This window comes from Ricinus communis, chromosome 6, assembly GCF_019578655.1.
Source record: "Ricinus communis isolate WT05 ecotype wild-type chromosome 6, ASM1957865v1, whole genome shotgun sequence".
Classification (NCBI taxonomy): Eukaryota; Viridiplantae; Streptophyta; class Magnoliopsida; order Malpighiales; family Euphorbiaceae; genus Ricinus; species Ricinus communis.
Genome location: NC_063261.1, coordinates 4,099,616 through 4,122,240, shown reverse-complemented (window position 1 = coordinate 4,122,240; position 22,625 = coordinate 4,099,616). Strand labels below are relative to the sequence as shown.

Below are 22,625 nucleotides of genomic sequence, written 5' to 3'. Positions count from 1 at the left end.
TTAGAATTGAAAATTTATTACATAATTAATTTATTATTGAATATAATATTAGAAATATAATTTAAGATGTCATTTTCTATAATTAGAATTATTATCTAATTACAAAACTAATTTATTAGTTAATATAATATTAAAATATAATTAATATATTATTTTTTAGGATAAAATTAGTGTTATTATCTTATTAGAAAACTATTTATTAGCAGATATAATATTAAAATATAATTAATATGTATCTCTAGTAGAGTTAATGTCATTATCTGATGAGGAAACTATTTATTAGTTGATATAATATTAAAATATAATCAATATGTTATTTCTTGGGAGTAGAGTCAATGGTTAATTAGAAATATAATTTATGAATCAATAAATTAATAGAAAAAACTATAAAATTATATATAAACTTGAATCTCATGTGTTAATTACACATGTTAAAACAAAAATCTTATGTGTTAGAAATTAAGCATACATATCAAAAAAGTTTTAGATCTCAAAAATTAATATATATAGAGTATGGATCGTACATGAACGATAGTTGGAGTCGGCGGCTCTCCTAGGGTTCCCTCATCTAGGATCCCTGGGGAAGAGGATCAAGTTGGCCCTTACGAACAGCTTGATGCACTATCTCCCTTCAACCCTTTAGCGAAATGCGGCAAAAGGAAGGAAAATCCATGGACCGACCCCATCATCTCCACCCCGTAGGAACTACGAGATCACCCCAAGGACGCCTTCGACATCCAAGGGTCGCGGACCGACCATAGAATCATGTTCAATAAGTGGAACGCATTAGTTGTCCACTCTCAGGTTGGGCAGTAAAGGTCGGAGAAGGGCAATCACTCATTCAGCATTCTTAAGACCAAAGAGTGGGCGAAAAGGGGGGGTAAGCTCTCCGTTCCTAGTTTTCCTGTAGCTGGATCCTCCAGAACCACAAGAATCCTTAGTTAGAATGGGATTCCAACTCAGCACCTTTTGAAATTTTGAGAAGAGTTGCTCTTTGGAGAGCACAATACGATGAAAGTTGTATATATATATATTAATTCAATTCTTATGATTATTAAACTATTTCAAATTGAACAAAGAACCAATTTGGTTTCTAAATTTACGTGTAAGGTTAAGTACATTTAATTTAAATTTTTAATAAATAATTTCCTAAATTTATGTTTAATGATCAGATACATCTAATTTAAACTTTTCAGGAAATAGTCTTCTAAACTTATGTTTAAAAATCAAATACATTCAGTTTAAACTTTTAAAAAAGTGAAATAACATTGAATTTTTAAATTTTAATTGAATTATAAAAATTAAAAATAATAATTATTTCATTAATAATCTTTAGAATTTTAAATTTTGCTAAACATAATTTTATATAACGCGTCACTAGAAATTATTTTAATAAATTAATAAAATAAATATTTTATTTTATTTTTATAATTTAATTAAAATCTAAAAATATAATGTTATTTCACTTTTAAAAAGTTTAAATTAAATATATTTAACCTTTAAAAAGTTTAAATTAAATAAGTTTAAAACAAATTAAATATATTTAGCCTTTGACATAATTTCAGAAGTTTATTTAAAAATTTTAATCGAATATATTTGAGCAAAATAATTTTGACTCTTTATCCATTTCAATCTTAATAAATCTAACCTAATTTAAGAAAAAAGTCTCATTTTTATTCTGACTAATTTATTAAAATTTCCAATTGCTTAATTAATTTAATCTTGACATCCTAATTTTAACAATTAGCCTTAGTTCAAACCGAAAGATTTATAGGCGCATCATAACAGAAAATTCTCAATTTTATCATTCGATTAACAAAATTCGAAACCATTAAAATTGCCAAAATTCAGAATATTTACAATGAATTTTGAATTTTCTAGTATTACGCCTTTTATAAAGTAAAGATGATCCTTTTTCCTGTCCGTGTCTTAGTTGATAGTAAAGCATGAGAAACTAAGAAAAAAATTAGATATACAAAAGAAAAACAAAAACTAACGATTCTTTTTTCTATTATTATTTTAGAAATTAAAATTATTTATTACAGAACAAGGACTGACTTCTGATATTTCGTGACAAGAGACCACCCAAGTGTTTATTAGGACAAACCTCAGAAGGTATTTTCCAGTAATTTTCTCAAGTAGTACGGTTTCCACCACTCGCAGAATTGTCAAATGACATTCAAAATAGCCGATAGAAAAGCTGGACGTCAGAGCAAATCTGTTTCTGTAATTGCACAAATCCAGGAAGCTCCAGAATGAGTACACCAAATACCACATTATACAGTCTCCTCTTACCATTCTCTAATACAACTGATAAAAATCCACAAAGGGATGATTGAAAAGAGCGAAATTAATAGGAAAAATGTAAAAAAAAAAAATCAAGTACACACCCTATACTCTCTATACATTCCCCACAACAAAATCTTATGTACTAAATTACAGTAGGAATATAAGGATTGAATGTCATCTATTTCGCCTGAGACGCAGGCAAAAGAGAGAGTCAAAACTATCGAGGTCTTAAGACAGTCCTCCCTGCCCTACATGAAAGAATTACACATCTAACACAACTAAGAACTCACTCTTGACTGCATTCTTCTCCTTTTGCAACAGCGCAAATGCCTTTGGGATACCAGATGAATCCAACATATTAGTTTCAACTAATCATTCTCCTAATTGTAGATTTTTACTGGCTTCTCAAACGTGTGCCGATTCTGCAAAATCAAGATGACATCAGGGAAAAGCTTTTTGAAGGAACAATAGTTGTCCCATCATTCAGCATCGTTAGTGCATGTCTGCACATGATGACTTGCACCATCAGTATCTTAAATTATTGTTTAGCTATTCCATAATCATTACACGTAGGTTCGATGCTTATTATACTTCCAAGAAAATTACGTACCTGATTAGCTGAATATGACCTTTTAGGAGCATTGTCAGAGTGCTCCAGTCCGAGATACTGCTCCCAAGCACCATAGACATCCCTTCTCTGAACCATAAAGAAACATCTTAATATGCCATGAAACTGACAGGTAAATAAACTGAGTGAGCTGTTTCTCTTGTGTGACGGAGAGAGAAGCATACACACCTGAAACCTACTCGATACAATGTCCGAGTCTTGGAGATATTCAGGTCGACCAAGTGACAGAAAAGCAAACTTCCACTGAGCACAAAAGATAATTTGTGGCAAAAGTTTATTAAATAGATGTCCAAGAACTATATATACAGAGACATAACAGTTTGAACATTGAGAACCAATATAAAGAAAAACATAGAGAATAAAAGAACGTCCAATTACCTTAGCAAACTCCTCATCAGGAACCTGCAATTTTTTTTGTACTCGCACTTTTACTTCCGACAATGTCTCACCCTCATGAATGACCAGGAAAAATGGTTCGCCAAAATTCTGAACCTGCTGTTAAATATCGAAAGGAATCATAAGTATGAATAACATTCAACTAACCAAACATCACTGATGTGTTTCATCCAAGATCAAATAAATGGGAGTTGAACTGCAAATGTTACAGGAGTAATGGTTAAAAAGGCTAATAAGGACATTTTAAAAGTAAGTGGAGGCTGCTAGTTATAGTTCTGGTGTAAAATTCCTATTAGATATTTTCGATTAGAACAGGTTAAATGCTAAACTTATTTATTAACTTCCACTCCTTGCCAAACATAATTATAAGCAGATAAATGTTATGCACAGTTCTGAGTCTTTAGCAAACACAACTAATGGAGCTTAATTGGCAGGCTACAACAATTAACCCCGTCATAAAATGTAGTATTAAAGTAAGAGTCACAAGAATAGGAAAGAATTAACAAAATATCAGCCAAAACACGATATAAAAGCACACCACCTGATTTTGAGTTGGGTCCTTCATAAAATGATAAACATGAATCAAGCGATCATTAGGACCAAGGTTTTTCTCCTCTTCTGGAATCTGAGGCAAGAAGTAATATTTGTCAAATCCCATGCATGCAAGGGGAAAGTAAATACTAAATAAGCAAAACAACTGAAGAAAGTAGCTTAAAAATAGGGATGAAGACACAGCACACATCACTCTGAAGCTTGAGCATACTGCAATATATGTTAGGTGATCAATATTAAAATTTTTAATCTTATCAATAACATGGAAAGGTTATAATGGTCTGTGGTTGAAGAGAATCAAGATATGTGCATGTTGCACATTAGTGTATGTCAAACAAATGGGATACATTTCTAATTATAAACCTTGCCATTTAAATATCAAGTTGAGAGGGTTTTCACAATTCATCCGAAGACTGCATGGAGTTCATGGACGCAAAACTGAATAGATAGAGATGGAAAGAAACTAACCTCCTCAGCACGTAACGTCCAGTACTGATCATTAATATTCTCAATCTTTTCATTGTGGGGAAAGATCTGAAAATATAGAGTTGCTTAAACACAAGATACCAAAAGTATACTAATGAATAATAAACAGAGGCATAATATATATATATACTATCATGCACTACCACGTACAATGAGCAACAATTCCAACCAGCGTACTGCAAACCAAACGAGCATGTAATGCCCATCAAGCATTGCCGAAACGCCAAATGGAACTGCTGCCCTGACCCCTGGATGCGAAGAGAACTTATATTTTATGTTGAAAAAGCTATGATATTAGCAAATGTTAATTTGATTATTGATTAAATTAAAAGCCGTCCCATCTGATGTGCATGTTCAATTCGTAGCATAATCCAAATCTGTCTTTGTTGCTACATTGGACTAACTATAAAGAAAAAGTTTTCAACAATATTGTCCTACAATTCCTAATTTAACTAGTTTCATTAAATAAATCACTTTAGAGAAAAGCATGCCAATAAGGCCTTAATGCAAAAAGTAGGCAGAGTTTTAATATCAAGGGAAAATGTGGAAAATAAAATACTGGGCAAAAGTAATAAAAGGGTCATTGACCTTTACCTTAAAGTACAGCTAACTACCAAACATTCGAAGTGTCTCACTTAAGCCTTAAAAGTTTTTAGAACGGTTTAATTAAAACCATAAATGTTTTTGAAAAGGTTTCGACTAAGCCCTAAAATTTCAACCCCATTCTCGCCCATAGTCCGTGGGGTCTAAGTGCCGCCTTCGCTGAGAAGTTAGCGATCATTCTTCTCCAGATCGATTTTTCTCATCATGGGTTGTCAAATGGTAGCCTCACTTCCCCCAAACACCTCAATCGCCAAAATAGAAGCCTTGAAGTTGCTGCATCCTCTCCTCTGTTCACACTGTATGCCAGCTAGTTCGCATGCATCACCAGTCTTCCCAAGTCATTGGTAAACTGCTCATCCTGCATGCGCCATCCGTGCACTTCAATGATGCTTAGATCGCCAAGAATAACAGTTACAAGTTTCGAAGTTGACTTTATGGTTTAATTGAACCAGTTTAAGACATTTGGGGCTTAAGTGAGACAAAGTGAATGTTGGACAGTTAACGTACTTTTCCATAAAGGCCAAGGACTAATCTGTACCTTTTGCCATAAAACGATTAACTCCCTCATGTTAATTTGAAGTAATATTTTATTTTATTTTATAATGGAACAGGTGAATCGGAAAAGTGCATAATACCTTGTAAATCTTGTGGTAGAAAACCTCAAGCAATCTAAGTTCTGCACTGAGATGGGACAACTCAACCTGTTCCAAATCAAGGCACAAAGTGACAGTTATAATACAATTAATGAAGCAATCATATAAAGCACTTGGGAATTAGAAATATGAGGTGCATATTCTGAGACTGGTACCCATAATTTACACTGAAAAATAAGACGGGTCATTGGCAATTTATAGATATCAAGGCAGTACATAAATTGTCCAATGAATTAGGCAGGAAAAGGAAATGAAGGGAACACAAAGTTACAACCATTACCTTTATCTTAAGGTCATTAATAACATCACCTACAGTGCTCTGTTTAGGCAATCTAATTGTATGAATCACCACCTGAGAGCATCAAAATTATCCAATGAATCAAAATAGCTTTAATCATGACCAATATGATATTCGAAAAGTTACTTTTTTTCGGTGATCTGCACTAACCTCATCCTTTGTGGCATGATGAAAAGCAACTTTCAAGGTTTTCAAGCCTTGCAGTTCTGGCAGAGGGATATCCAGCACTTCATAGTAAAGGATGTCAGATGTCTATTGAGCAACAAAAGAAACCAATTTATTCCAATCACCAGATCAAAAAACAAATAAACAACAATTGGTACAGACTACACTTTGGTATACCTGGTTGTAGTGAGCCAGCATGTCAGACAAATGATCCACCCCTCGGTACTTGATAGGTTGTGGCTTAGGTTGTTGAGAATAACAGTTATGAGATGTAAGCCTAATTTTGGAAGGGTCATCCAAGCCAAGATGCGTAGCTACTCTTTCAACAACATCATCATAATTGTGAAGCTTTGATCTGAAGTTTGATTGAACATCAAACAAATAGCAAACAAAATATTGGGTAATAATCAATCGCGAGCCATATATATATATATATATAAAGAATTAACTTACAGCTCAAGACAAAATTCATCCTCCTTTGGTTTCTCCAAAGATCGAAAGCGAACAACCTACAAATCAAAAAAAGTAAAAACAACTTTAAATACAAAAACCATCAAGCCAAACTTCAAAATGACAATGGTATTTCTAATTCACTAACATACCTATTAGTGCAATCCATCTTTTAAAGTAAATCATCAAACAGCAGGCTTAAAAAAGGTAGAGTGTTCCTAAAACTTGTAAGGGCAGATATATGGATTCATTTTTGTTTTGATACACTTCATAGAATAGTTTCAGTCATTATAAATATCAAGTCAAACACAATGTTGCAACAAGACAGATGAGAACTACCATTCACAACCACATAGCAAACCAAACTCTGGGTAGCAGCTTGTACAAGAAAGTAAATATTAGATGTCATTCTTATTGGAATATTTCATAGCATACCTGACGGTTATGTACATATTCAAGAAATGAAGGTACATCTGGGTAACGGCATTGTTCACCACCTCCATCTTGAGCGGACTTTTGAAAGCAAACAATATCCCCATCTTCAAGCTACATAAAACCAAGGAGAATGAAAACAAAGATAAATAAAAGGTAACTGCAACACCAACTAAATAAAAATAAAAAAGAATTCGCATTAGAACTTGATTTTACATGCCTGACTAGCACGAAACGTGAGCTTCTTGTCAATGTGTTCACACATGACATTAGGTTCGAATTTTATTTCCTGCGCCCAATGGCAATAGTAAGATAATTGATGGGCCAAAAAATTGTTGTAACTAGTTGATGCATCTATTGTGCTATACCATAACTATAAAATAAATCTGGATTGCACACCTCATATAGTTCAATCTCTTGATCAGAAGCAAAGCCAGCCATTTCATTTAGCTTTGTCAATATCTCTAATGGCTTTCCAGCCCCCTTTACAAATAGCCTCCCGACATATCTGTCATCAGAGAAGATGAGCTTAACTAACCATATTTGTACATAAGCGAATAATAACACCCAGAAACTGTGATTACCGGAGCTCCTCTTTCGACGGATCATAAAGTTTAAAAAAGAGGAGAATATCCTCTTTAGTCTTCTCAGGAGGAGGAATAGGCCGCAAATCCTAGAATACCATAATGATCAGAGATGATGAAGGCCGGCCAAAGTTAATATTCATATACTCATCCAAAAATTATATATAAAGAAAAAAGGATGTTGGAAGTCAGTAATAATACTTGTCCAAATTCTACTTCCAGAAACAACTTCAGCTCGGCATTATTTGCTTTATTGGAAACCTCTCTTAATTGTCCAACCTGCAAATAGTTTTTACTGTTACAAATAAAAAAGAATGGGCATATAGAAAATTTAGAAGCCAAAGACGCTCAACAACCAGAACATGCATGTGATGTAAAGCATCACATAAAAAATCTACCTTCATGTTCAGGCTCATGTAGTGCACATAAAAATAAAAATTGTTTCCGTGTACAAACAGTCCTCAAGAAGCATTTCATAAAACAAGTGAAAATTCTTTAACTTCACTGATTGAATAACCATATTTTGCTTTTAAAGGAAAGCAAACATAATAAACTATCATTAATGTGAGAGAGATACCAAACAATCAGAATTTAACAAGAGAAATAAAAGATAGAATTGGAAAGACACAATTACATTTTTAGGTCAGCTTTGCATGGACAGGTTGGGGCTCCCATGAACAACAGCAGAGTATCGCATGCGTGCACCGTGTGTGTTTAATGGTGAGGATTGGAAGCTTTTGTTGTTAAACATTCAACAAACAAATGTACTTAATTAAATTTTCTCATTTATAAGGAATCATGATTGCACAAGCCAATACTATTACGGTTTGGCCACACACAACTTTAGTAGATACACAAATAGGTTCCCACAACTGATACAAACTTAACCTATAACAAAGAGTTAAACCCATAGCACGATTGATGTCATTGCCAAGAATCTAATCTAGAATCAAGTTTAGGTTGCAAACCTTAGACCTTTCAAGTATATCAAACTATCAAATCTAAGGTATTAAAGATAGAAGACGCCATGATTTAGTGATGTGAAACTAAATTGATAAGTCGAAGATTGAATGCCACCAAACAAGGAATTGTTTGATAAGTTTGAAATAGCTCTTCAGAAGAACTAACAAAAGAGTGAAAACTCACAAGTCTATTAATAACTGAATTCATACATATGCTTAGCCAACATGGGTATTTATAGGCCTATAAAACCCTAATTCAAATGAAGTTCTAATTTAATAGTACAATAATATAAGAACTTCCTAAATGAAATAAATATCCTGAACACTATTCTAATAGAACAGCAAAATAATAAATTACTTTGACTAGTCAAAATCCTTGTTTTAAGAGTTTCTGACTATTCAAAGTTTTACATATAACAGATTTGACTTAGTCAAATAACAATCCACATATCAAGAGAATTGACTAATCAGCTCCGAATTGAGATCCGTCTTTGAATCTGTAGATGGCAGAGGTAGCTGAAACCCGAAATATGAAAATTATAGCCCTTTTGTTAGCTTTCCAATCCCTTTTTGGATCGCCTCAATCCGAGTTCTATAGAGTAAATTATGCCTAAAGCAACATATAGTGCTCCATGATTGAGAAAATGAAATATAAGTTGTACTTTGACTTGATTCTTGCATCTTTACACTTGTGCTACTTGGATTCTCATCAACAACCTAAATGTTTCAGTTTTTCTATTTATTCCATAAATATCTTTGAAATCCACCGATTTGATTCACATACCAAACAAGAGAGTGAATAAATCCATGGAATTAAATGTTTCAGTTTTTTATGGATTCCATAAATACCCTTGAAAACCACTGATTTGATTCACATACCAAACAAGAGAGTATGAATAAATCTATGGAATTAAATGTTATAAGATTTCAGGTTCTCACAATCCATTGATTTTGACAAAATTTTTAGATTTTAAAGACCTCATTCCAATCAAGGCCTAAATGCTTTATGTGACAACTGCATTGGTGCTTCAGAAATTGTATAGACTATTCCAGTTGGAAGGAAAATTCTTTGCGTGTATCTTACGTTAGAAATCCATTAAGTCCTCTACCCACCCCTCCATACACAAATACAAATCAATTTAGTTTTCAATGCATATTCCAAGTTCTAGTTGTGACCCAAGTCCATCTTGTGGGAAAGGCCCGCCCTAAGAGCGATTATCCTCTAAGCATTGTAGTAGAGGAAAGCTAAAATAAGTAATATTCTATGTTTCTTTCACTTTATAGGACTCATAATGCCAAATCCTACATATAACATTTTTCTTTTTGCGGATTAACATATCTTGTAAACCTCATATTTAAGGGACTTGCATGCGACTGTAGCATTAGAAATTAGAGAAACAGGAAAAGAGATTAACTATGCTAGGCATACCAGTATCAGTTTGAGAAGATATTAAAATAAAGGTCACATGAATATTGATACAGAATCATAGAATACATTCTTTTAAAACTTCAAGCTAAGTTCTGCAAATAAATAACAGAAATGGCTTTTATTGAATACAACTTCTCCAGACAAGGACAAGGAATAAAATTACTGAGCTATAGATATATGGCCATTTTCACATAGACTAAAAGAGGATTCCTACAAGCTTAGGGAACCATGTAGTGAAGGCCATCCATAGTGCCTTGCTCAGCAGCCTAAATTTCAAGTTACAAAACAATTGTATTCTTATATCTAAACACCCAATTATTTACCAGCCATTGTCATATTTCCATCATACCATGTAACCAAAGTCCAAATTTCAGAATCCATATAATATCACATAGAATTTCCCCCCAGCAGAACCTTATAAGCGCACATATAAAGTTGTGCCACACTTTGTATCATACATATGTTTTCAAACTGACAATTGGATTTACATTTACTATACTGTTGGATCATGCTCACTAAATAAAAGTTTGTGCCTTAATACTGGATATATTTTACCATGTCAACCAAGTCATTTTGCATGGTGATTGACTACTCTACCCTAAAGTACCCATGTCAAAAGAAGATACCTAATACCATAGAACGTGTGTGTATACATATATTAATATGTATGTGCATGTGCCCATGTGTGTGTAATTGCAAAGAAGAAAAAGTAGGCAAGCCCCACTCACAAATATTTACATTGAATACCTGCACCCAAATAACATAATACAATAGTATTCTATAACTCACCAACTACCAAGGCAAAAGAGGCGAAACATAGATATGTACTCACAGATTGTGCTTCTTCCTGAGGAGTCAATGGTCGATTTGGACGATATGTATGGTTTTGCCGCTTCGCCCATAACCAAAAACGTTGAAATTGAACTGGTATACCAAACTCTTTGACAACTTCTTCCTGCAGAGGCCTTGACAATCAGAATACCATGTATGCGTACAAAATCTACACGTAGAGATGTTGCAGGGAAAATCGAAAAGTGTGGAAGAATATCATACAATATAGTGCTTTTTGCTTAGGTCTTATCTTTTTCTTTTCCTATGATTTTGCCATATGTAGTTTCATTTCATATATTTTGACCAACATCATCAAAATTCTAGTTTTCTAGTACCTGTGTTATGTAAAAAGAACATCACAAAGGGCATCACCAATCCAAGAGCCCTTTGCAAGAGTCAAAGGAAAGGCAACTATTAAGACCTTCTGGTCACAAAAGAGCAATGAGCCCTCAACAATAATCACTCAATACTTAAAACCAATATTCAAATATTTGCATCCTCCATGTGCCTAGAAAGGAAAAAGAATTGTGCATGTGATGTTTGATTTCACAGTGAACTTCAAACAAAAGGAAATGAACAGTATATGATGTCATGAGTCTACTAATGCAGACGCCACACGGATAGCAGTCAAACGTAATTGTTTCTTGGCACATTAAGATGTATGATTTTATTGGCAATAGCCAAAAATGATATGAAAGTGATAATAGATTAAACAGCAAGATCTAATAAACTAAAATAAAACACACAGCGACCTAAAATGCTAAACCACAAAGCCAGGTTGCACGGAAGCTTCAAAATGGGCTACGTTTCAGTGTCAGGCACGTTTCGGACACTGAGATTCTTTGAAAACCTTCAGACATGTCTTGGAATTCAAAAGATGTTTCCTATTATTTTTTATTTTTTTTATTTATTTTTGGAAACTCTGAGAAACTTTTTAAGGAAAATACTTCTATTTAATTGAATTTCCTACTTTTGAGAAGGATTTTTAATTTTTATTATTTATTTCTATTTCTATTTAGAGATGAAATTTTTTCTATTTAATTGGATTTCCTACTTTAAGAAGGATTTTTAATTTCTTTTCCTATTTATTTGGCTTCTCAACTTTTTCCTATCATTTAATTTTTTTAATTATATTAAAATTCATAATTTTAAATTCTTTTACATTTAAAATTCTCTATATACATATATTCTATTCATACATTGTTCTTCTCTTTGTCTATAGGAAATAGCTATTTTTAAAAAAATCTAGCAAATATTAGTTAGCATTTTGGTGATATTAACTATATAACTCACTTTTCATATAATAATTATTATATGCTAACATGACCAATTATATTAATTGTATCTAATTTCTACTTCATTCAATTATTAATATATATGAATTATTTCATATCTAATTTTTACGGATGATATTGATGATAACAAAGATGATGATGCAGCAGAAAATCTAGAATAGCCATTTATTTTTTTTTATATTTAAATTTTTCATAAATAATTATTGCTTATTTAAATTTTATTTAAAAATATTGGCATAACTTATAAATATTTTATTTATCACATATTTTATTTTATTTTAATAAAGTTTTGATATTGAATTACTAATATTAATATTTTTAAAGTGTATAAATAAATGTGTGTATATATATATATATATATATATATATATATATAACGTTTTTCTAGCGTTTTGTTTTCTAGTTTTTTTAGAAAGTCTTGCATCCCCATATTGTGTCTTGTTGTGTCACGTTCCCATGCAACCTAGATGTCAGGCGAGTACACGTTACACCGTGAATTTGTATCAAAAGAGAGATTTCGAAAAATGGCAGATCTATTCACTCTATCAATAACCAAGCCAAATCTGGTGTATCACAAGGGATTTGCCTTTTCTATTGATTCCTAGGGATTGGATCAAAAACAATTCTTGAATGAGGTATTCTAAAACTTTTTTACTTCTAAATTTCCCAAAGTTTTATTTAGATATTTAATGTATGTACTACAAGTTGGTTCAAGCTATTAACGTGATATGAAATAAGAGCAGCTTTTCTATCATTAAGTGTACGAGTAGAAGGATGAACCAAAATTAGATTTGACATTTACTAATTCAAAATTGGTTGAGTAGTTCGTTTGGAATGCCCTACAATGTAAAAGCATTTGCGCTTTAATTTAAACTTTTAGGATAAAGGCTACAACATTGAGCTGAAGCCTGCATAATTGTCATGTTGTATTAAACAACTTCCCTCAAGATTTAAGTCACACAACTAGATTATCTGCATAAGAATATTTTATAAAACAAATATGTTGTAGAACAAGCAATTGAATCTGTTTGATTAGGTATCCCACAAACTAGTAAGTAATAAACTACATATACTGCATGCATGACAAAGGAATCAAACTTCAGGATTTCATTTAGTCCATCTATCTATAGGACATCAACTAAAGCTACTAGTTATCAGCTTACTGAAAATTTAGGACGTTTAGAAATGTTCCTAATTAAGACTTGCGATATGTAAGTTAGCCACAAACACTGGTTCAGCAGTTCTTAGATACAAACAGGCAGGCATCACCAAGTTGTATATGCTAAAGAGAAAAGAGACCTCAAAGGAGTGAAAGAGCAAAGCAGAAAGGTACCTTGAAAAGATTAAAGGGCATTTGTTTCTGAATGCGGAAACTACGAACTTTGTCATGATCTACAAGATCAAAATATATATCCTTCCCAATCTGTTCAAGCAGATCCTCACTACGAGCAACCTAAAGGCACAGAATAACTAAATCATGACTGATGTTCCATTAGATAAATCAGCATTTTATTAATAAGAAGTAGGGGTATGCCAGTGCATGTAAATGAAACATTTCTCTCTGTGCATGTGGGATGATGATTCATGCAGGACAAGCATATGCTCCCATATTCTTGTCATGCTTTGAATGGGAAGGCCCTAGGGGACCATGGGAAAACTAAAAAGATAAAATATGGAAATTTCTTACCTTTATGATAGTATACAAGTGGGCCTCAGCTTTTTCCTTTCTCTTTTGTTCCTTTTCTTCCTGTTCTTTCTTCAACCTTATCTGGAATGATTTAATTTGATATGCATATAAGAAATTATTCAACAACCAAAAAAGCAGAAATACAAAGAGGGAAAAATTAATATCAACATCTCACCCTCAGGTGTTCGGCAATGTCCTTCTCATCCACATTACAAATTATCTTTTCTTTGTCACTTTCGCGTATATACACAAGCATATAAGCATTTGAATATTTTGTAAACTTGAAGGGAGAGTTGTTGAAGCCAGGATTTGCCTGTGGTAACTGCTACAAGATAATTTAAGGAAAATAAAAGCTCAACTAAAATACGTAAAAATTGACAAAAAATGTCAGAAATAGTTACCTCTTCTTCCCCACCATACTGCTCCTCTAGCGCCCTTTTTATATCCTCTTTAGTTACCCGCTCATCATCGAATTTAAACCTATATGCCAAAAGTCAAAATAATCAGGAAGTTCCCAAATAAGATAACCAAGTTAAATAATGCATTAACATTATAAGGGAACTGAAAGAGAAAGCAAGAGCTATTTGAACAAGTTGAAAAGAGCATGTGCAAATTTCAAAGTCTAAGCACACTTGTTATAGAAAATGCCTAGTTAAAACCATCCAAATCCAGAATGACATACGCTAACAAGAAACCCTTTTAACATGGATAACCTCTCCCTGTAGAGTCCAGAAAATTTGAATAAAACAAATGTGATACAAAAAAAAAATGGCATAGCTTACAAACTCCCTCAAATTAACTGCACAATTAGACAATTTAGGATTACAACTTGGTAAGTGAATTAGACAAGTACTCTAACATAGATGGTTCAAAATATTCAAAGAAAACAGCTTCTGGGACATAATGCATACCATTGATCTGAGAGGGTTGGCCGGATGTAAGCATAGTAGTGCCCACCATGCACACCACCACTATGAACTAAAACACTGAAAAACAAACAAAAGACCATAATTATCATTTCAGTATACATATCAGAAGAATAAAATTTATATTCATCAGTTAAAGTACAACCAACAAAAGCGAACCAGTACTTCAAATCAGAAATGCAATTACATTATTCAATGACAAGTCTAACCAAGAAGTACAACAAAGAAACCCCATCACACAAATGGAAAGCAACCAAATAAATACCATTTGTATCAATATAACAGCATATCTTAAGCAGTCATGGTGAAAGAGAAAGTAATCAGGATGAGGGAAAAAACCATGACAGGATAAATAAGAATACGAACAGAGAAAAGGAACAATAAGATGTCAATGGCCGTACAAGGTTGTAAATGTAAGTAAGCATTCATTTTGGATATTACTAAGAGGAGAAATAAACATATGACAAGTGAAGGTATTGAATGATTGCAGACAGCATTCAACAGTTGCACTACTAGAATATTTACACTAAATGATAAAATCAAGACATAACACATATTTCTTGAGCCTGATTTCGGCCCCTCTAGTGCAAGGAAATTGATCCATTGTTCAAAAATGGTTAGCCACCTATGCAAATGTTCAACATTGTCCAAGAGTGGTCTTCATATCCATAGCTTTCTGACTCATTCAAGCTAATCAATTTTATATGTCTTCATCATATAATTATTAAATTATATTTTCCATCACTAGAGATCTTTCCTTTAAAAAGTTGGCGCAGCTTAGTTACTAATTCCCCCATTTCCAGTGATTAACCCAAGGACCAAACCATCAGTTTCTCTCAAATGCATGATGTCCGCAAGGTTTCACAAGTAAATGATCTACTTTTAGAGATATAATTTTGTTCTCAAATTCTTTTGTAACAAAAATTTTACCTGTGAAGAGTATACAGGTTTCGGACACTTCTGTCTGCCTCAGGAGACAAATATTTACCATCTTCTCTATCAAGATCAAGTTGCAAAGGGAACTCATAGCGATCATTTATCTGCAGGCATCATCAGTGAAATAGATGAAGCAATACAGCTGAGAGCAAAAAGCCAATCTAGAAGGAGGAACCCATGAAAATGCATAACTAAGAAGGCATATGTATCTTAATAACAAGTTGCAAGTTAAGCAACCCTATTAAAGAAAAATAGGCAAACAATTTAACAAAATGACAGCACCCCTCTGGGAAGAGAAATTTAACAAACGGATAAAACATGTTTTCTATTGCTTTCTAACTGATAATTTCACAATTATATATTTTGCAATGCACTACTATCACCACATCACCATTTACAAAACCATCAACACCTGCACCAAATTGTTGCGCCCAACACAAGCACATCATTAGAGGCTACAATCATATCATCACCACCGCCTCTGCCGCAATGGCTATGAGCACTCTACCACCATCAAGAACATCATTGGCACCACTTCTCCACCAGCACTGGGCATCATAATCACAACCACAAACTTGACATCAGTACTATCATCATCACCACCACGAGCACTCATGCTCCCAGCCCTTTACCATGACACTACCATCATTAGTACCACAACTAGGCTGCCAACTTTGAGCTTTGATGCTATCATCACAGTACTAATACCACCAAGAAATTAGCCCACTGATGTCATTTCTATCAGCATCAATCATCTCAAATGCCACTAACCACCTACCACCATGGCAACATCACTTGAACATGGCCACTACCACAATGTTTAAATAAAAGCACCTAACACAATGTATCTTCCAATATAATTGCTATTATAATGAAATGTTAATAAGAGAGCATGTTTTCCAATTTTTTCACAAGAAAATGACATTGGAAATGGAAAATCAACTGAAATAGGAGAAGAGACAGTTATATCTTTTTTGTAATAAATAATGCCTTTGAAACCCTGATCTTTAAGAAGTTCACTTTCTTGAATGCTCAAAATTATTTGATCGCAGCACTCTCCTTGACATCCCCATAAGATTATATAACCCCAAATAATTCAACTTTAACATCTTATACCTCTCACATTCTCTGATATAACTGCTCCATAAACAAAATCCTCTCTCATTAGATGTTTAAACATATTAATCAGCTAAAATCTCTCCTCAAGGGTTATACTAGTATTAGTGGCCATTACCAAAGCAGTTTTCAACGTATCTAATCAAACACGACAGCAGTGCAGTACATCCTAAGTAGTCTTGCAGTAAATAAAGAAGTAAAAGTCAGTAGTGAATGACAATCTCAAAAGGTGCACTCTAAGGGACAAACGTGAAGGCCAACTTTGAACAAACGAAGAAAGCAAGAAATTTAAAAAGAAAAATAGAAGATAAAGATTTGAAACATCAAAATAAGCATTTAGATTGAACCCTACTAATAGACTTCAACTGAGGCAAAGCGTGTTATCCTAGTCTTGAGTGTTAGGTTCCTATGGGACATTATCCTAGTCTTGAGTGTTAGGTTCCTATGGAACAAAAGCATGACATTAAGCTCAAAAACACCTTGCCAAAGCTAGGAACTCAAAAGGCCTACACCAAATATAGCATATGGAGAAAGCACTTTGAAATTACCTCATGGAGAGCTGTCTTTCCTTGTCATTACATGACATACATACCAAGCATGATATTTTGATTTTTTATTATTTACAAGATGAAAGCCAAACTTGAGACAATCTCATCATTGACTCATCAAGGTGAAAGTAACATAAAGGTGCGAGCATGCAGAGCAAGTAGAACAGTGGGAACACAGAGCACTAAAACAATAAAATCCTCATTTTTCTTCTATTTTTACGTGAAAGCTGCTGTTAATCTAAAACTTCCCCACCTTCATGTTAAAATTGAAATGTATAAAGTTAACCAATATTTGTCATCATAAACAAATTCCCTATTCCCAAGAAATTCTAGGAAAAGAAAAAGTTCTGGGATCTCAATTTGGAGGCCTCATGTTTGAATCCGGCGGCTGGGGTAGGAAATTTGTAATCTATGAAACATAGAATATAGTCAACAACTAACCTTTACCATAGTATCCCGCATGAAATCATATTCGAACCGTTTCAATTGAAGTTGAAGAACAGGGGGAAAGTCAATAAATAGGACACCCTTCCTAGCATCCTGGAAAAGTCAAATATCAAGCATATTAGATAAAAAATTCAGAAAGAACAGAATTTAAGAAAAAACTAGAAAGTAATTGCCAAATAAATATTAGAATAGAATAAGAACCACCAGAAAAGTAGAAAGACATGGATAAATAAATTATTTCATAATGCTTATTCACTTCAAAATTAAATGATAGGTCAAGGTTTGAACTAAAGTGTTAGTTATGAGGCAAGGTGCTCAAATGCAAATAATCATTCAAACAAAGTCTTAATATTTGACTAGTCCCAAAAGCACCTTTACATGTATAAAAGCTAAAGTACCCATCTCCCAAAAGCATCTCACCTGCAAGCCATGTTGCTCAGCGTGATATTTATTATCACCCTCAAGACGCTCCACCTCCACATATTTGTCAAAAGAAGCATAAACATCCCGACAGCCTTTGACATCAAGCTGAAGATCTACAATTATTTATAAAATCCTGTGAGGCCCAAAAGATGAATCTTGATAATCTAGTTACTCAGTGCAACCCAAATGTGTACCATAAAAAGATTCCTTTCTCGTTGACTTATAGTCTACATTGATGCACTCAATATAATTCATATGGTGCCCTTCAAATAACTGTTGTATTGTGCCCTCCACAACTGTTCCCTGAGCAGTAAAACAACAATACAAACTTACTAGTCCTCCATAAATTAGCAATGAAAGCCTGATATTATGAAACCTTTATACCTTCATTTTATCTTCAAGCTTTTCACAAAGAACCCTATTAAGTTCTTGCACATCATGCTGCATGAAAGAATCATATGTGTCCCAGCCAAAAGATTTTGTTAACTCTTTTGTTGCTACACTGGTGTCACTATATTGAAGCTTATAGAATAAACTCTGCAAAGCCAGAGGAATGCTCCCCGATGGCATATCATTCTCGGTTGTTGGCATATGATACACAGCCTGCAAATAACGTTTCCAGACATGGGCTTGCAATAAATCACAAAACTTCCAAGTTACTGAAACTAAGCACACTAACCTTTCTGAAATAAGGAATATGATACAGTGTTTGAAGGAGAGAGTTCATATAGCAGGTAGCTCCTTGGTTCTTAAGTCCAACATAACCAGTCTCCTTTTTGGAATCATGAGACCAGTAATCAATGACCCTACGGACAGCAACATCAGCTTCAACTACACATGTATCATTGACAAGATAACCTCTACCAGGGTCATACAATTCTCCAAGGGGCATGAATGAAGTGAAGCCCCAATCACTCTCACGTGCATTGAATTGGTGCTGTGTGTCTGCAGCAAGCAGGAAAAGAAAAAAAAAAAAAAGAAACCTTAACCATTGGTCATTGCCAAAGATTTAACATAACTAGACTACATATAAAAGTACAATAAAGAGGAAAAGTTTGAATGGATAAACAAAAATATACATGGTTAATAAATAATATCAACCTAAAAGGGCTATCTAACAATTTACTACCAAGAAAAAAAGTAAGGGAGCTCAATAATACCACTGCAGTCAGCTGAAATAGACAGTTCAGCTGAAAAACTTTCTTTTAATAAATAGATAAGTCACTTGTTTTCTCCCCCTCCCATAATTATAGACGCAATGTTTCGCGCCAAGACAGATTTTAATGAGGACAAAAATCAGGTTTAAGAAATTTAGTGTACTATGTTTATGCAAAAAAAACTTCTTACACTTTATCTAATTTATTTTTGAAGCTTAACAATATTTTCCCTTTTTTCTTTTACTATGGAAATTATTCTTTCACGATATTATTACTTATGAATAATTTCACAACATTTCTGATGTTAATAAGTTGTTCAACAACGCTTGTGGCCACGTTAATAATATACCATTGTTTGGAAGAACTGTTATAGCTAAGATTCAAACCAGTTTTACCTCAAATTACTTCAGATATAGCAATTTGATAGATGATTGGCCACAGATTGAAATCTATGTTCCAAAATACAGGATATGAAGACCCATATATGAACGTGAATTTTCACAATTCAAAACACTAGGAAAATCTAAAGAAACTTTTGGAAAATATAGAATATAATACTACCCAGATTCAGATAAACTAGATCTTAGCTAAAAATAACTCTGCAAAAATGTAATGTGAACATATTAAAGGTTTTCTCAGAAATGTTATGTCAACATATGAAAGCAAATCCTATTAGTCCATATAATAAGAAAAATAATTGAAATAAATACAAAAAAAGCAAAAATAAAGAAATAACTGAGTGAAGTCAGTTACTTTTACAACAAACTTATTTACTATAACCAAGATCCATTTCAACAACTACAATCTGTAAATAGGCAGTACAAGCACTAAATTAACAAAATAGCAGTTGCCACTCTCATTACCGCTTGAGGAAATCCAGACCATCATTCTTCACGCACTCATAACCTCAAATGATAAATTATCCCCAAACCAAAAACTCAGTATGACCTACTGAAATCATTATTTACAGAGACTCTAAGGAGAACTTTCAAGATTCGAGAGCAAGATTAAACCCAAAATTATAACTCACCACTGGATGAATCCAAAAATGATTCATACTTGATACCATATGTGTGTTTTGAGTTTTACACATGTACCTGAGATAATTCATTAACCATATACATGTTTAATGTAGAGAATCTTTTTCCTATTCTGAACATAAGTATTCTACAGTCATTTTAGTCCCACAAGAATTGCACTGTAAGAGGAAAGAATTGAAAAAGACAAAATTCTTTTAATCTAGCAGTCCTTGAAGAAATACTTAATGCAATAAATAATTTATAGAATGACATGAATGACATGGATATAGTAAAAGGATAAAAATTAAACTCAAGGAAATCTTTTAATCTAGCAGTCGTCCAAGAAGTATCCAGTGAAATTGAAGAAGAATTTACAGATTAACATGAAAGACATAGATATATGATATGGGCACATTCACGTATACACCAATCACTTTGAAATCAAGCAAAGTTTACCAATGATACAAGCAGAGCAAATTTCCCAAGAAAAATTTAAAACTAGACAAAATAATGAAATTGACAGGAAAGGAAAAACATAACCCAAATCACACCAGAGATAGCAATTTCTTCAGAACAGACTCAAATTATAGTGAAAACCAGCTATGCTGAAAAAATAAAATTGACTTCCCAATTAGTAGGTAAAAAGAAGAAGGTAACTTGCATGTCTAAATCAAACGAAGCTCTGAATCAGTAAAGATTCTGGCAAAAATGTCTGGACATCTATCAGAGACACCTAATGATAAGATAGATAGGGCATGCCATGCCACCAGTACAATATAATACCTTTCCGAATAGAGTATTTTTGATGAATTTGATTGACAACGCATAAACTAAATTGAGCATATCTGCTCCACCCATATGGCAAAGTTGCAGAGTCTGCGACATCTAAATACATTGACAAATGATCCACGTTGTTCCCCTTTGGAAAAATTAGAATCCGCCTGCCAATGCAAATTTTAAAAGTCAGAAAAAGATTAACTAAATCAGGTAAGCAGTGGTAGTAAGAGATCAAATTACCATTTATAGCCTCCAACAATGAAAACATCAGAGTAGAGCTTCTTGGTATTGAGCCTCGAGAAATTATCAATTGTCCATGTGAACCTTGCTGATGGTGGATCATCAGCTGACTGCGCATCAACTGCACTTGCTGTTTCTGCAGGTGCTACTAAAAATAATAATAGCCACATAATCAGCAAGCAGACATCAAAAAGAGAATGAAATAGCATAAGTACAAGAAATAAATATTATCCAACTTCACAAAGTTTCTCTTGAGGCTCAGTAATAAAGGATAACTCAATTTAAGTAATAAATAAAAATCTAAACTCCAGAAAAGGATTAACCAAGAATAAGACATTAGAAACCAATATTACACTCAATCTCTAGCTGTGCATAACCAACTGGAAAACTCAAAACCAACATTTTAAACAAATTTCATAATTCTAGCTTCCAGAGTCGAACAATGCAAAATTGAACAATAATCAGTTGAACTCAATTAAACTATAAACATAACAGTAATTATAATAACAACAACAATTACATCAAAATGCTACATAGTAGAAACAATAAAAATGAAGTCAGTGTACCTTCCATAGGCTGAGGACCTTCAGTGAACTCAGTGTGAGGGACTAACATTTCATCGTCCTCTTGCTGCTATAATTATTTCAAATCAACAACAGAAAAACAAAAACACAGTCAATGCGAGAGCTTGGATCTGCTGATCGAAACCCTAAGAGCTAACCACAAATTTAACGAATTCATTACTATTATAAGGTTAACTTAATTAATCAAACATTAAGAATACTTGAAGCTATTCATTTTTCATTTCGTAATCGAAATTGAATTGAAGTACGCGAGAGAGAGATCGAGAGAGAGAAAGAAGAAGTGGTCAGCGAGTGTGTAATCAGAGACGAAGGGTTTTATGGAGATTATTACATCTAATGGTGGAGGAGTCATCAGAGTCATGGGTAGTTATGGTGAACGTCCGATCGAGGAATCGGAGAAACTGCGAAGTAGAAATTTGAGAGAGAGACGGAGAGAGAAAGAGAGAGTTCTGCAACGTAAGCTGAGTGTAGAAAAAGGGAAGGGGTTTCGTTACAAGGAAGGGGGCAATTTGGGCATTTCAGGATATGTTAAGAGTAGAAGGACTGGATGAAAAGTAAAGAGGTGGAAAAGAACGGCTAATTACCTTTTAGCCTGAATATTTTATATTATGTTACTTGCTCCTTTAACATTTAAATATTATAATTTTTATTTTTTGTCATCTAACTAAAAATATTTCCTTTTAATATTAATTTTTATCTTTTAATATAAAAA

General features: G+C 33.3%; 1 protein-coding gene across 12 annotated transcripts; it reads right to left on the bottom strand.

Annotated features, from left to right (window-relative positions):
• Positions 1-1,988: 1,988 nt before the first annotated feature.
• LOC8285404 (ubiquitin C-terminal hydrolase 12) lies at positions 1,989-22,487 on the bottom strand. 12 transcript variants are annotated; one of them, XM_015716403.3, is made up of 32 exons: positions 22,245-22,487; positions 21,896-21,962; positions 21,330-21,477; positions 21,096-21,253; positions 18,816-19,081; positions 18,521-18,739; positions 18,331-18,439; positions 18,134-18,249; positions 17,708-17,806; positions 15,597-15,706; positions 14,652-14,726; positions 14,142-14,220; positions 13,916-14,065; positions 13,741-13,821; positions 13,387-13,506; positions 10,760-10,882; positions 7,738-7,815; positions 7,537-7,625; positions 7,352-7,460; positions 7,173-7,241; positions 6,956-7,066; positions 6,524-6,579; positions 6,248-6,425; positions 6,056-6,157; positions 5,888-5,959; positions 5,590-5,655; positions 4,334-4,399; positions 3,855-3,938; positions 3,296-3,412; positions 3,086-3,160; positions 2,900-2,986; positions 1,989-2,711 (listed from the first exon to the last, which is right to left on the bottom strand). In XM_015716403.3, the coding sequence occupies exons 1-32, from the start codon at positions 22,272-22,274 to the stop codon at positions 2,670-2,672; spliced, it is 3,351 nt and encodes a 1,116-aa protein (XP_015571889.1). In that variant the 5' UTR covers positions 22,275-22,487; the 3' UTR covers positions 1,989-2,669. The 12 variants fall into 12 exon arrangements, with proteins under 12 accessions (XP_015571889.1, XP_015571891.1, XP_015571893.1 ...); XM_015716405.3 differs by having other exon boundaries at positions 3,296-3,409; positions 22,245-22,441; XM_015716407.3 differs by having other exon boundaries at positions 21,330-21,474; positions 22,245-22,441.
• Positions 22,488-22,625: the final 138 nt, after the last annotated feature.

Bases quoted from the DNA above. Each gene is read 5' to 3' on its own strand.
- LOC8285404 (XM_015716403.3), bottom strand. From the start codon at position 22,274: ATGACTCTGATGACTCCTCCACCATTAGAT. The intron at 15,707-17,707 runs GTTAGTTGTTGA...TGATGCCTGCAG, and splicing joins TGCGGGATACTATGGTAAAG to ATAAATGATCGCTATGAGTT. The intron at 6,158-6,247 runs GTATACCAAAGT...GTTGCTCAATAG, and splicing joins TGCTGGCTCACTACAACCAG to ACATCTGACATCCTTTACTA.